At 53.1% G+C, this 15,485-nt stretch overlaps 1 protein-coding gene across 4 annotated transcripts in view; it reads right to left on the reverse strand.

The window, feature by feature from the left end:
• MEIS1 (Meis homeobox 1) overlaps window positions 1-15,244 on the reverse strand; it is a 209,284-nt gene extending 194,040 nt beyond the window's left edge. For all 4 annotated transcript variants that reach the window (XM_056856045.1, XM_056856046.1, XM_056856048.1 and 1 more), the window contains exons 1-6: window positions 15,225-15,244; window positions 13,196-13,422; window positions 10,979-11,120; window positions 10,456-10,506; window positions 9,681-9,731; window positions 7,992-8,138 (exon numbers count right to left, since the gene is read on the reverse strand). In XM_056856045.1, the coding sequence (XP_056712023.1) occupies window positions 7,992-8,138; window positions 9,681-9,731; window positions 10,456-10,506; window positions 10,979-11,120; window positions 13,196-13,422; window positions 15,225-15,236 (630 nt within the window). In that variant the 5' untranslated portion in view covers window positions 15,237-15,244. The remainder of the gene's footprint in view (window positions 1-7,991; window positions 8,139-9,680; window positions 9,732-10,455; window positions 10,507-10,978; window positions 11,121-13,195; window positions 13,423-15,224) is intronic.
• Between the last annotated feature and the right edge of the window lie 241 nt (window positions 15,245-15,485).

Raw genomic sequence — 15,485 nt, forward strand, 5'->3', positions numbered from 1 at the left:
AAGAAAATGGACGGTGCAGGAAGAGGGCAGCCAGCCCCTTGACACGTGGGTTGCAGGAGAAACAGGCGCTTTCCGGGCAGCCAGCCTCTTGACACGCGGGTTACCTGAGAAACTGGCACTTTTGATGCAAAGGAAGCGGGCACCGAGCCTCTTGACACGCGAGCTACACATAGGAAGTGGACACAACGCCCCTCGACACGCGAGTTACACGTAGGAAACGGGCACCGAGCCTCTCAACATGTGAATTACATGAGAAACTGGCACTTTTGATGCATTGGAAGAGAGCAGTCAGCCCTTCAACACGTGAGTTACACATAGGAAACGGGAACCAAGCCCCTCGACACGCGGTTTGCCCGTAGGAAACGGGCACCGAGCCCCTCGACACGCGAGTTACACGTACGAAACGGGCACTGAGCCTCTCAACATGCGAATTACATGAGAAACTGGCACTTTTGATGCATTGGAAGAGAGCAGTCAGCCCTTCAACACATGAGTTACACATAGGAAACGGGCACCAAGCCCCTCGACACGCGAGTTACCCGTAGGAAACGGGCACCGAGCCCCTCGACACGCGAGTTACACGTAGGAAACGGGCACCGAGCCCCTCGACATGCGAATTACATGAGAAACTGGCACTTTTGATGCATTGGAAGAGAGCAGTCAGCCCCTCAACATGTGAGTTACACATAGGAAACAGGCACCGAGCCCCTCAACACGTGAGTTACACATAGGAAACAGGCACCGAGCCCCTCGACACGCAAGTTGCACATAGGAAACGGGCACCGAGCCCCTCGACACGCGAGTTACACGTAGGAAATGGGCACCGAGCCTCTCAACATGCGAATTACATGAGAAACTGGCACTTTTGATGCATTGGAAGAGAGCAGTCAGCCCCTCGACATGCGAGTTACACATAGGAAACAGGCACCGAGCCCCTCAATACGTGAGTTACACATAGGAAACGGGCACCGAGCCCCTCGACACGCGAGTTACACGTAGGAAACGGGCACCGAGCCCCTCGACACGCGAGTTACACATAGGACACGAGCACTGAGCCTCTCAACATGCGAATTACATGAGAAACTGGCACTTTTGATGCATTGGAAGAGAGCAGTCAGCGCCTTGACATGCAAGTTACACATAGGAAACAGGCACCGAGCCCCTCAACACGTGAGTTACACATAGGAAACGGGCACCGAGCCCCTCGACACGCGAGTTACACGTAGGAAACGGGCACCGAGCCTCTCAACATGCGAGTTACATGAGAAACTGGCACTTTTGATGCATTGGAAGAGAGCAGCCAGCCCCTCGACATGTGTGTTACACATAGGAAACAGGCACCGAGCCCCTCAACACGTGAGTAACACATAGGAAACGGGCACCGAGCCCCTCGACACGCGTGTTACACATAGGAAATGGGCACCGAGCCCCTCGACACGTGAGTTACACATAGGAAACGGGCACCAAGCCTCTCAATATGCAAATTACATGAGAAACTGGCACTTTTGATGCATTGGAAGAGAGCAGTCAGCCCCTCGACATGCGAGTTACACATAGGAAACGGGCACCGAGCCCCTCGACACGCGAGTTGCACATAGGAAAAGGGCACCGAGCCCCTCGACACGCGAGTTACACATAGGAAACGGGCACCGAACCCCTCGACATGCGGGTTACACATAGGAAACGGGCACCGAGCCCCTCAACATGCGAATTACATGAGAAACTGGCACTTTTGATGCATTGGAAGAAAGCAGTCAGCCCCTCGACATGCGAGTTACACATAGGAAACAGGCACCGAGCCCCTCAACACGTGAGTTACACATAGGAAATGGGCACTGAGCCCCTTGACACCCAAGTTACACATAGGAAACAGGCAGCAAGCCTCTTGACACGCAAGTTACACATAGGAACTGGGCAACGAGCCTCTTAACACGCAAGTTACACATCGGAAATGGGCAACGAGCCTCTTGACACGCAAGTTACACATAGGAATTGGGCAACGAGCCTCTTAACACACAAGTTACACATAGGAAACGGGCTCCGAGCCCCTCGACATGCGAGTTTCATATAGGAAACGCAACGAGCCCCTTGTCACGCAAGTTACACATAGGAAACGGGCAACGAGCCTCTCAACATGCGAGTTACATGAGAAACTGGCACTTTTGATGCATTGGAAGAGAGCAGCCAGCCCCTCAACACGCAAGTTACACATAGGAAACAGGCAGCGAGCCTCTTAACACGCAAGTTACACATAGGAAACGGGCACCGAGCCCCTCAACACACGAGTTACATGAGAAACTGGCACTTTTGATGCATTGGAAGAGAGCAGCCAGCCCCTCAACACACAAGTTACACATAGGAAACAGGCAGCGAGCCTCTTAACACGCAAGTTACACATAGGAAACGGGCTCCGAGCCCCTCGACATGCGAGTTACTTATAGGAAACGCAACGAGCCCCTTGACACGTAAGTTACACATAGGAAACGGGCAACGAACCTCTCAACATGTGAGTTGCATGAGAAACTGGCACTTTTGATGCATTGGAAGAGAGCAGCCAGCCCCTCGACACACGAGTTACACATAGTAAACAGGCACTGAGCCCTTCAACACCGGAGTTACACATAGGAAACGGGTACCGAGCCCCTCCACACGTGAGTTACACGTAGGAAACGGGCACCGAGCCCCTCAACACGCGAGTTACACATAGGAAACGGGCACCGAGCCCCTCGACACACGAGTTACACATAGGAAACGGGCACCGAGCCCCTTGACACGCGAGTTACACATAGGAAACAGGCTACAAGCCCCTTGACACGCAAATTACACAAAGGAAACGGGCTACGAGCCTCTCAACACGCAAGTTACACATAGGAAACAGGCAACGAGCCCCTCAACACGCGAGTTACATGAGAAACTGGCACTTTTGATGCATTGGAAGAGAGCAGCCAGCCCCTTGATATGTGAGTTACACATAGGAAACGGGCAACGAGCCTCTTGACTCGCAAGTTACACATAGGAAATAGGCAGCAAGCCCTTCAACACGCAAGTTACACATAGGAAACGGGCAACGAGCCTCTTGACATGCAAGTTACACATAGGAAATGGGCTACGAGCCCCTCGGCATGCGAGTTACATGAGAAACTGGCACTTTCGATGCCTAGGGAGTGGGCAACGAGCCCCTCGACAAACAAGTTATATGAGAAACTGGCACTTTTGATGCATTGGAAGAGAGCAGCAAGCCCCTCGACATGTGAGTTACACATAGAAAATGGGCAGCGAGTCCCTTGACGTGCAAGTTACATGAGAAACTGGCACTTTCAATGCATAGGAAGCTGGCACCGAGCCCCTCGGCACGCGGGTTACGCGAGAAACTGGCGGCTCGGATGCACAGTAAGCGACCAGCGAGTCCCTTGACACACGACAGGAGGCAACACGTTTACACGAGAATCGGGTGCTTTGGGGGAAAGGGCGTGCCTGGAAGCCTCTGGACGCAGAGCTTGTTGGACAGGCTCCATTGAAATCCCACTGAAATGCACTGACATCCCATTGCAATCAATGAGCCTCGACTGAAGTCTCCCTGCCTTGCAGCGCCCCCAGAACCATTTCCCCTTCCCAGACCAGCCTGCCTGCCTGCCTTCTCTCTCTCTCTCGCCTTTCCTGCCAAAGCGCTGGAGAGCAACCCCGGCGGCCCTGCAGCCCCAAAGCCGCCCTCCTCCTCTGCAGCCAGGCCGCGAGGTGCCCAGCCCAGCCGGTCGGAAGAGGGCGCAGGCTGCGAAGGGAGGGAGCAGGTGGGGTGCCCCCGGGGGGGGGTTGCAAAGGGGCCGGCCGCTCTTTCCCTTCGTGCCTGGAACGGGTGCATTCTGCATGCACAGGGGCCTGCCACAACCGCGTGTCCCCGGAGAAGACCAAGGGCAGGCTTTTGCAGCGCGTGCGCCCCGGAGCAGTTATTTACATTGGATGCACCCGACCAAGGGAGCAGCTCTCTGACGCTGGAATAAATTAAGTGAAGCCTTTTTTTTTTTGCATGGGTTGGATAATGCACTTCCGATGCTCTTTAGCCCTCATTTGCCAGTGGGTTTTCTTGCGTGGAAGAGGGAAATCCGCTGGCAAACAATGGGTGTGAAAGTGAACCCATGAACAAATGAAGCTGCCTTATACTGACTCAGACCCTTGGTTCATCGAAGTCATTGTCTGCTCAGACCGGCAGCAGCTCCCCAGAGTCTCAGCCAGGGGTCTTTCACATCACCTACTTGCCTATTCCCTTGAACTGGAGATGCCGGGGATTGACCCTGGGGCCTTCTGCATGCCAAGCAGAGCCGCGGCCCCTCTCCACGGCTCTCAGGCAGGTGTCTTTCACAGCACCAACTCGCCTGATCCCTGGAGATGCCGGGGATTGAATCTGGGACCTTAGCCGGCCAAGCAGATGCTCTACAAACAGCCACAGCCCCTCCCCAAAGCGCAGGGAAAGCGCCGTTATCCAACTGTGTAAGCAGCCTTAGGCTTGCGATCCTAAAGATTATTTCCGGGGAGCCCTCGCGTCGGGCTTACTTCTGAGTAGACCCCTTCGGGATTGCTCCCAGTCTTTCCAGTTGTCCCTGGACTCCCCTTTGCGTTTTGCTGCGACACAGAAACCCGGACCCGTCCTCAAGGCGAGCCGGTAAGCCCCTAAAAGGCTAAGGAGTGGTACCCCAGCCAGTGTGGATACAGCTCCTAACCTAGCCAGGGTTGCCAACTGGCCTGGAGAAAACAAGCCCTAACATAGGCTTCATGTCTGGAAACGGGCAGTGGAAACTTTTCATACCCTGGCTGTCAATCCTGTCACCTGATAAACAACACCCTATTAAGACCCTATTAAAGGGTCAGACAGAACATTTCCCTCCTGGTTATTGGCAACCCTATAAGCGTTCCAAAAGTCGCCCGGGAGGAAGAGGGGAGAGAGCCGCCTGCCTCTTCCCCTGACCTGCCCAAAAAGAAAGCTGCGGGATCAGTCCCACGCCTCCCTTTGCAAGCCGTCCTACTGCGGAGTCACTCCGGTCTCCGCCGGACCGTTCCCACGGGGCCCCAGGCGTCCAGGCCGCGCTGATTCCGGCGCAGAGGGCTCAATCGGGAGGGGATCCTGTAGCCGGCCAAGAGGGCGGCCGAGTGGGGGCGCCGCGTTCAGACGGCCAGAGGCGGGAGACCCGAACTGGCACCGCTCCGCTTTCGCTCCCGAAGCGCCAGCGCCTCCGGAGGACGCGGCGGATCGGGCTTTGCAGGAAGAGGGGAGGTGGGATCTCTGGGACCGACGCGAGAGCCGCCGGGAGTCGCTTTCCCCCCCCCCCCTGCAAGCCGGGCTGCAGAGCCCGAGGAACCTGTGGATCGTCGGCTGCCCCCCCAGGGGCGCGGCTTGCAGAAGCCGGAGGGCCTCGCGCGGCTGCAAAGTCGGTCGTGCATGCAAGAGGGGGTCTCTCTCGACCAGCCCCCTTGCCCGGTGCCCCTTCTTTACCCCCACTCTCTCCCCTCCCCGAGGTGGGGCACCAAACCCGCGCCCAGCAAAGGGCGAGCCGGGGAGGCCCCCTTTGGAGGGCCAGCCCCCCAAGCAGGCAAGGCAAGGCTGCACGGTTTGAACGGAAGAAATGGGGGGGGGACGGTTTGGGGGGTCGCTTTGGACCGCCAGGTGTTTCTTTTGCAGGGGCTTTCTCGCGGCTGCCTAGGAGAGGGGAGGGGGGGATTCCTCAGCAAGCCCCCCCCCCGTGTCTTTTGCAACCGAACCGACCCCCCCCCCCAAATTTTAAGAACCCGACACCAGAACTTTACTTCTGGAGCTTCTTTAATAATAAAAAAAAAGAATAATTCGTTGGGGAAAAACGCGGTATAAATCTTCATTTTGGAGGCAATTAAAGTGTTGATTTCATTCGTGCCCTTGAGCGGTTCTTGTAATTTGCTCAAATAGCTTTATGTACCCAGCACTGCGCAGCTCTTAGAAACCCATTTTCTAGTTAGACTTGTTGGATTGCAATTTATTTTTATTTATTTTTTAAAAAAGAAATTCAACAACAGCTCGGCTCGAAAGAGGAAACGGGGTCTTTTCCCCTCGTCTGGAGCTCAGTTTTTTTTTTTCCCTCTCAGCTCCCCAGTTCAGCTTTAGACGCTGGTGGGGGGGGGGGGACGATCCTCAGCACCGAGGTCTCTCCCAAACGTTTATCTTGCCTCCGGTGTAAACAAAAAAGAGGGGGTCGGAGGAGAACCCACCGCCCACCCAAGCACGGCCCCGAAGCCGGAACCGAGGCTGCAAAAAGTCCTAGAAAGAGTCGCAACTCTCCTTGAACGCTTTTCTCCCTCTTGCCCCAATTTACATTTTTATCAATGAGGCGCTTGCAACGCGCCGAGGTTCAGGAACGCCTCGCTGACGTTGCTCTCTCTCTCTCTCTGGCCATTTCTGCCTGGGAGGTTTTGCCTGGGATTTGCCCCTCTCTAGATGCACGTTTTCCCCATCCAAATTCTCAAAACTAAAAAAAAAATCAAAAAATAAATCAGCCCCCGTTGAAGAGTGTTGAGAATTCGGATGGAAACCTCCCAGGCATAAATGGCCAGCCTGTCTAAGGCCAAACAAACGCACACACAAAAGGAAGCCAACCCCGGGCGGGTCTACTCGGGAGCAAGCTGGCGCCTCTGCAACGGGGCCAGAGTCCCTAAACTGGGGGTTGTCGCAGGGAAAGACAACCTCAATGCCAAAGACTCTTTGAGGCCGACGTAATCTCTAAAAAAAACCCAAAAAACATCCCCCCCCCCCAGTCAAAGATGTTCTTGGTCATGGGCAAAGCTGGTCTAGTAGGGGAGATCTCCCCACCCCTCCCCAAATTGGCTACGACTGGCTTAACAAAAGGCCCGGGCCTGAAGACTTCTCCAGAGCCGCCAGATTAGAGCTCAGCGAACAACTTCGAAACCGAGAATCTCTCCCTGGTCAAACCACCTCCGGGGAAAACAAAACCCCTAGTCGCCAGCCGACGACGTCCCCACCTTAACCAGTCCGGGGGCCACCAAATGTCGGGGCTGAAGAAGCATCGGCTGCTTCAGGGTAAGCCCCCCCCCACTTCAAACACACACACACACACACACACACACACAAATATTCCAGGGAAACCAGCGGTCCAGGGGTAATTCGGGCAGGCAATCCCCCTCCCCCGAACACTCATAAACACACTTACAATGCGCTCTGTCATGCAACCGTGCAGTTTTTAACGCAAGCAACCTCAAACGTGTGAACTAATCCATAAAAAGGAAGAGACTGGAAAGACTAAAATATTATCTTTTTTAAAATGCAGGACTATTTCTCTTTCCCCCTCCCTTATTTATTCTCCCACCCACCCCCAATAAGTCAAATAAAACCCGGTCGCCCCCGCAGCGGGCCGGCTTCGTACAAAAGCAATGTTCACCCAAGTCTAAAAGCGTTCGGCGAAGGGAAACTGACAAGACAGACTAATGAACCGTACAGACTGGAAGAAAATAGCTCGCATTTGGTAGATTGCAAACCACTCTCCGTCTCCCTTCCCTGGACCACCTATCTTGGATTTTTTAAAATAAATTCTTCTCTTCTTTCTACCCCCCCCCCTTCAAAATCCCTCCAAGGCGCTATTACCCAACAGCGTGCAATTCACAGCTAAACACTTCTATTATCAATTTGTTTTATTTTTACAAAAAAGTGAGAGAGAGAGACAGAGAGGAGTAAATAAAATAAAGACAAGAAATTAAAAGCGACAAGAAACAGGTCAAGTTGGCGGGGCCGCGGCTTTTACAAGCTCATTTCGCCGGGTCGGCTCCAGGAGCGGCCCTTAATGAAGCGATAATAGCCACATTATTCAGAAATTTTCATTTCGATGGAAATTTATCTAAAGGGGGCTTAATCGTATGCAAATAATAAAGAAAGGGGCGTCGTGACCCCGGAGAGGCGGGCTGCATACAGATTGGAGCGGCCGTTGCCAAAGACAGGAGAAAAGGGGGGGGGGTCGTACCTGGTCTGTTAGATTTGCTGATCTGGTTATGTCTTCACTGTCTGATTTTGATCCGCCTTCTCGGTCGTCTATCACCAGATCGATAGGCATTTTCCCTTTCAAACAGCTAATATACCGGTGGCAGAAATTGTCACATAATTCGTGTACCTACATTAGGACAGAAAGTCACACACCAGAAAACACACACAAAAAACCCAAAATATAGATATAGATATAATCAAAGGACGCGTGGAGTGAAATTGTCAAGAATAAATCAATTCCCTTCCCTCCCTTCTCTCTGAACTGGCGACGACCACGGTTCTAAATAGGGCGCCCGCCATTACCCACCCTTCCAGACCAACCCAGAATTAAGAATAACTTCCTCTCTCCCCCCCCTCCCCTGACAAAATAGAGATATCCCAGAAAATTGACGTTGACAAGATGATCCAGGGCCTACAACGCATTCAACACCCGTGTTAAATTCATCTCCTTGCCCGGAGCTGTGGCCGTGGGTGGGGTGACCCGCATGGGTGGACGCTTCAGGTAAACCTCATTTAGTGCTCGGCCTGCTATATCGTCAGGAGAATGGGGGGGGGGTCCCAAAAAACCTTCCCCTTTTAGGGGAAAGCCGGACGCGCGGCGTTGGAAATTCACCCAAACCCAGCGCTGGCCTTAACATTTCCCAGGCGCTGGAAATGAAACTTGTTCGGCTTTCCCCGGTTAATGGGCCTATTTGAGCTTTCCCCCCCACCCAAAAGCCGGACAGCAATATCAGTCTGCTTGCTCCTCTAAGATAAGATGCCTGGAACGCCTCCACCCCAAACAATGTATTTATAAACCTAGATGTTTCTTCTGAGGGGCCGGTGGCGATTCTCTGATAGGCCGGTGACAGACATAAAATTCCCCAGGCCCCCTTGGAATGATTTCCCAGCCCGGTGCGATTGGGGCGAAAACCCATGGGAGGTTTTGCCTTGGTTTTGCCACTTTTTAAATGCACGTTTCCCCCAGCCAAATTCTCAGAACTCAAAAGCAAGCCCCCCATGCAGTGTTTTGAGAATTCAGATGGAGAAAATGTGCATCTAGAGAGCAGCAAATCCAAGGCAAAACTTCCCATGCGTTTCCCCCCGAAGATTCTTAAATATTATTCTTCGATCAGAATGGCTGGCATTGGAAGAATAAAACCGGTTTAGGGTGTGTACATTGGGGTGTGGGGGGTCGTTATCCGGTTCAAGAGCAGGGATTCTGCTTCGCTTACTGCACAACCCTAACGGAGAGAATCTGTGCCCCCTGGGTGACCCTGCAGATGGGTTTCTTTAAAAGGAGGGGGGAGAGACTCTCCAAAGCTAATTCAAACTAAGAGAACTACCTTGACCCAGATAACTATCCGTGGAAACAGGATCGGTCGCCGTCCCACGGAGGGGATGCGGGGAGAGACCGGCTGCTCTTTATATAAAGGTAGTTTTTAAGGGGGGGCGATACAAGGCCAGGGGTTTGGGACCCCTTTCGTTTTATTTTATTTTTTAGTGGCTGAAATTGTAATTAAACCGCCAAGAGAAATGGTCGCCCTGATTGGTCTTGACACTAATTACCAGCCAGAAAGACATTTATGCAAATTCTCCCGGAGCTTCAACTTCATGAAATGTTATTGGGGGGAGGGGGGAACTCGGGTGAGGCAGCAAAGAGGGGGAAGGAAAGGGGCGCGCGAATTACCTTCTCTAATTCCAGCAGATGAAACCTTAATACTTGTATGGCTTGAATCATCTGCAAAGATAGAAAAACAACGTGAGCATCTCTCTTTCTCTCTCTCTGGGTCTCTTAACAGGACTCCTAACAGGACTGACCCTTCCACCACTAAAATAATACTTTCTTTAAAAAATAAGTTATTTTTGATTTATGGTAACCACACTAAAACTTAACGGCAAAGGCCCTGTAGGCTGTTTAACTAGAAGAGCTCTCGAAACGGTGCTCAGTTTTTGGTTTTGGTTTTAACTTGATCGCTATCGCAACCAAGAGGACACAATTTCACCGATCTTAAGAAAGTGTGAATATTTGGTTGGAATTTTTATTTTTTATTAGCGTTATAAACTTGCCAGAGGCCAGAATAATCTTTAAAAAAAATTAAGCAAACTTTATTTTTTCTTTTTGCAAAGTCCTTTCAGTCGAGTATCTCTCCGCCCCAAATCCCTCCTTTCCTACTACTCACAAAAGAAAAAGCGTTCGGACGGCAGCTGCAGTTTCCGGATCTACTAGAGAAAAGACAGGCGAGTCCTCCCCCACCACCCCATCTCATTGGGATCTCTGCCTTCCCGTTTACACAGAACTCCGCTTTAAAAACTAAAGAAATGCAGAGCTCCTATTTTTTCCGTTCCCCGAAAAGTTTGGTTGAAAAGGCCAGAGGAAACTGCCCGTCCACGAAAAAAAAAGAATAATAATAAAAAAAAACATGCACAACAATGTCGAAGAGATGCGGTGGAAAAACTCTTACCAAGTTATCCAGTTCGGGATTAGAAGAAAATAAGGGTTTCTCTGCTCTGATCTAAACAGAAGAAAGATGGGGGAGGGAGAGAATATATATAGATATATTATTTTAATTTTAAGCAGATTTGAAACACGCAAGGAGCAAATGCGTTCTCTCCTAGGGCTGGGGTCCATTCTGCAAGCGTGCCCCCCACCCCCAGTGGAAGTCCAAGCGCTTCACCGCTCTTCCCGTCCGCAGCCTGCCGGCCTAAGGCCGCGGCTCCTCTCCCGGCCCAGCCAGAACTCTCCGCCACCTTCTTTGCAAGAAATGTGGAGGGGGGGGAGTATGCAAAGTAAATTGGGTGGGGGTCTCCTAAAGAGGGTGCATCCCCCCCAAGAGGCCTGCCCGCCGCCCTAAGCATGTGCATTATTCCGGGGGGCATGTCAAGGGAACCCCCCGGCCGCCCCCTTCCTCCCTTCCTCCCTCTCTCCCAGGGTCGTTGCAAGCGAGTTCAGCAAGGCGGGGGGGACCGGGACGCAGAGCCGCTGACCTGTTTGGCGAACACGGCGATGTCTTCGTTGAAGGACTCCGACGAGCACACGTCGCCCCCCGCCACCCCGGGCTCCCGGGGCGTGCAGGTGGCCAGTTCACATTTCTCGAAGATCAGTGCTAGAAGGGGGAAGAGCGGGTGGCTGCAAGAGAAAGGAGAGCCGTCAGCCCCCCCCCCCCAGCGACCGGGGGGCCAGCGCCGGACGGGAAGGATGCTTGGGGTGGGGAACCTTCATCACGCCGCTTTGCTGCACCCCCTCCCCGAAACACCCCCTCCCCCAAACACACACCCTCTCCCACCCTGCCCGTCCCAGCGCCACCTCCGCGCCTCAGATAGACAGGCCCCGCCGCTGGAGGCTCGACTGAAGCAGGCGGCTCCTCGGGGAAGCGCTTTGGAAAGCGTTGGAGGGGGCTTTTCAAAAAAGCAAGCCAGGTTCCAGCAGCCATTTTGCATTATCTGTCTGTCTGTCTGTCTGTCTGTCTATCTACCTACCTACTTACCTACCTACCTGTATGTGTGTGTGTGTGTGGGGGGGATCTATCAATCTATATTTATAAATAGATCGATAGATGTATCCTCCCCCCCCCCACACACACACCCACAAGTTTAGATATGGAAGACAGAGTGGGACCTGGTTGGAGGGCGCGGGGGGGGGGAGAGGCTGAGCCCCGGTTTGCTTTGCCCCGGCTGAATCCAGCCAGGCGGGCAGGGCTCTTTCCTTGCAGGGCCAGCCGGCGCAGAAGCAGCCCGAAGAAATCGACTGCGACGCTCCCCCAGAAGCCCTGAAGCCCCAGCGCTGGGAGTGGACGGCTGGCCCTCCCTCCCTCCCTCCCTCCCTCCCTCCGGCCAGCGGGCCCCAAATCGCCCCTAGGCCAGGTCCGGCCCAGCCTTTGCACGCCAACAGGGTGCGTGTGTGTGTTTTTTTTATTATTTTCCATAAAACGCCCCTGCAAGAACCGCTGGCCGAGAGACCCCTCTCCTCCCAGGCCCGCTCCGGATTCCCCCTCGCCTCCAAAATCTGTTCAAGGACTGGAAGAAACCGTCGCTGACCTTGGATAAAATGCAGAAGGGGCTAGGGGGAGATTTTTTTGGGGGGTGGGGGTGGGTGGGATGCGGATCCATCCGTTCCTTCTCAAAAGTTTGGAAGGCCTCTCGCCCCTCTAGGAGGCCCAGGCGTCGGGGAAGCGGGTTTTGGGGCCGCCGAATCGAATCCCTCAAGAGAAGAGAGAAACTGTTTCGAAAGTTCCCGCATTGGACCGGCTGCAAATAGCGTGGAAGAAGCGTGTGTGTGTGTGTGTGGGGGGGTGTCTCTCTTTTTTTTGGGGGGGGGGGGCTCTGAACTACGCCGAGAGGTTCTCCTAATTTTTTTTGCCGTATCAGGAGGCCTTTCCAGGAGGCCTTACCCCGTGCAAAAAAACAGCACACCGACGCACAACAAAACAAAACCCCAACGTGGGATCTCGGCCTGGAAAACCTCCTGACTTCTCGCAGAGGCTTCGTTTCTCACCAGCCTCGCCGATCCCTTCTCTGCCTTTCATCTCCCCTCCCCACCCCCAAGATTTGCCAACTTTCTCCTGAAAAAGTTGTCCTCCGAATCCCCCCGCCCCCCAAAAAACTCTTATCCCACCGCTCATTTACACCTCCACAAACTTCATGTGTATATGAACTTAATATATAGATTTGCAATCTGCAAAGACAGAAATCTTCCTTTCTTTGGCGACAGTGCCAAATTAGTGCCAGTCTGCACACACGTATATATGTTGCCATCGTCCGCACACGGTATTGCAAAAAGACACACTCACAAAAGCAGAATGTATGGATATTTGCAAGTTGCAAAGACAGATGCTTGCTTGCTTTCTCCTATTTCTTTCTTTCTTTCTTTCTTTCTTTCTTTCTTTCTTTCTTTCTTTCTTTCTTTCTTTCTTTCTTTCTTTCTTTCTTTCTTTCTTTCTTTCTTTCTTTCTCTCTCTCTCTCTCTCTCTCTCTCCCCCCCAGTAGCCAAACCACTCCAAATACAAAACTTTTGAATTACCATTTAATATGTACATATCCCATCTTTTCAAAAACGAATCGGGCCCAGCGGCCCAGGCGCTTCCCCATTTGGTCCCCCCTTTCCCAAACACCCAGCTTCTTCCGCCGAGGGGCTGCCTGCCTGTCCAGCGGCGGACCCCGGCCAGAGCGAGCCGCGATGCCAGGCGGGGTCCCGGCGCGACCTACCCGTAGATGGCATCTTTGTCCCTCTTGAGCGCGTCGTTGACGGAGGAGCCCATGCTGGGCGGCATGGCGTTGGTGTGGGCCGTGTGCGGGTACTGGTGCGAGTGGAGCGGCGGCCCGTGGTTGAGGTGGTGGACGGGCTGCATGGAGCGGGCGGCGTGGGGGTCCCCGTACATGGTGCTGGGGAGGCCCACCCCCTCCATCCCGCCGTAATGGGGCAAGTCGTCGTACTGCAGGACAGAAATAAGGGGGGAAGGGGGTCAGAAGGCCTGGGCAGGGCCGGGGAGAGGCGCTTGCAAACCGGGGACCGGACGGGGCGGGCTGCCCGGCCCGGGGGAACGGTGGAGGGGGGCGTTCGGGTGGGTGGGGGTCCCACGGAAAAAGCCCTCCGCCAGGCCTACGCTCCTGCGGGCAGGGCATCCTCCCCGGAAGGGCAAGGAAGCCAGGCCCGACGAAGGGGGCTCCCTGGGAAATGCAGACCCCCCCCAAAGCGCCGGTGAAAACCTCCCCTTCCTAGCAGGCGCATCCAGACAATCCTCTCTCTCTCACTGGCCATTTATGCACGGGAGGTTTTGCCTTGGCTTCGCTGCTCTCTAGATGCACATTTTTCCCATCTGAGTTCTCAGAACTCAAAAATAAGCCCCCCATGCAGAGTTTTGAGGATTCAGATTGGGGGGGGGGGGACGTGCATCTAGAGAGCGGCAAATCCAAGGCAAAACCTCCCGTGAGATCTTCCCCGGGTTGCTCTTCCAAGGCGCGGGGCTCCCGACCCAGCAAGCGCCTCTGCCAGAATCCCCCCCTCTTCCCCGCAGGTTTCTCCGGCATGGTTTGTCTGGGGGGGGGGGGGACCGGCTGAGGCTGGGCTCCCAGAAGCCAGGATCGCCCTTCCTCGGAGTTGACCCTGCCCCGAGCTCGACACGGCCTTTTCGAAAACCCGGGAACAGCCGAGGAGTCCAAATCATTTTGGGGAGGTTTTATTTTTTAGGTCAGGAGTTGGTGCAACAGAGGCTGCTAGTTAAAAAACAAACAAAAATCAATTTGCTGCACAGGAACGGTTGTGTTTGAGGCATCTCTGCCAAAGCAGACACAAACACACCCCTTCTTTTTAGAACCAGGACCCTCCAAAAAACTAGAATCCTCCTTCAGGGTAAAGTGAAGAAGAAAGGAGGCACCCTGCCCCCTTTTTTTAAATGAAGAACAATTATTAAGGGCAATCTAAAGGAAAGAAGAATTTGCAGGCTGCCTCCACAGAGGCATGGAAGAAGAAAATTGCAGGAACAAACTTGTAGTTGTTTTGTTTTGCATTTGTGAAAGGGGCATTGCCTCGAAGCATGTCGGGGGGCGGAGGGAATTTTCCTTTTTAAAATGTCGTCTGGTTTGGATTGCCATTCACAAGAGTCTTCCTGAACTGACTAACTGTTCTTAATTTTTTTTTAAATCCCCATTTAATCAAAAGAAGAAAGAATACATAGGAATTTTAGATATCCCTGGGTTTCTTTTTCTACCCGGAAAGTCAACATGAAATTGGGAAATATATATATATTCCAAAAGAAAAGGGGTGGGCGACTTTGACGACCCCTTCCCCCAAAAAAGTTTTATTCACAACAGGTCTTTTTAAATTAAGATATTCTTAGCATACCCCAAAGGGGCAAGTGCAAGCATACTTTTATTTGGAATCCTAGTTTCTTGGAAATACATATAAAATCCAGGTTCAGCTCTGCCTACATACAGACACCCCCTCCCCCCAAAAAAACCCGCACACCCAGGAGAGATATCCGTGGCATGGATAGGGGGAACCCAGACGTCTGACTTTCTCCCTCACCTGTCTATAAGCTCCATCTATACAGTTCAATGTACACATCTATGGAAAAACCCTCCCGGGGTCCCTTCAAGATGAGGGGTGCAGCCTCCGGATCCACTCTCTCGCGCGCGTGTTTCCAAAAGAATCTGACCCCCCCCCAAGTCTCCAATCTGCACAATATTATTCCCCATATACAAAATAATAATAATAGCAATAGCAAGAATCACCTACCCGCTGCGCCATCGGCCTGCTTGGCAGACTTTCTCCCCCCCTTCTCAACTTCTCCTATATCCTCCTGAAGGCCAGTGTGGAAAGAGACAAAACAAAAAATAACAAAACAAAATAAAAAAGCCCCGCGCTTCCCCCACCGTCCCACCCACCCCCCCCCCAGAAAAAAAAGAAGAAAGGGGGCGAAGAATCCTCGGAAGCCGCCGGCAGCGCCGGGGAGGCAGGGAGAGTTTCTCAGCCGGACGGAGCTCCGAGGAGCCGGGC

Source organism: Euleptes europaea, chromosome 10, assembly GCF_029931775.1.
Source record: "Euleptes europaea isolate rEulEur1 chromosome 10, rEulEur1.hap1, whole genome shotgun sequence".
Lineage (NCBI taxonomy): Eukaryota > Metazoa > Chordata > Lepidosauria > Squamata > Sphaerodactylidae > Euleptes > Euleptes europaea.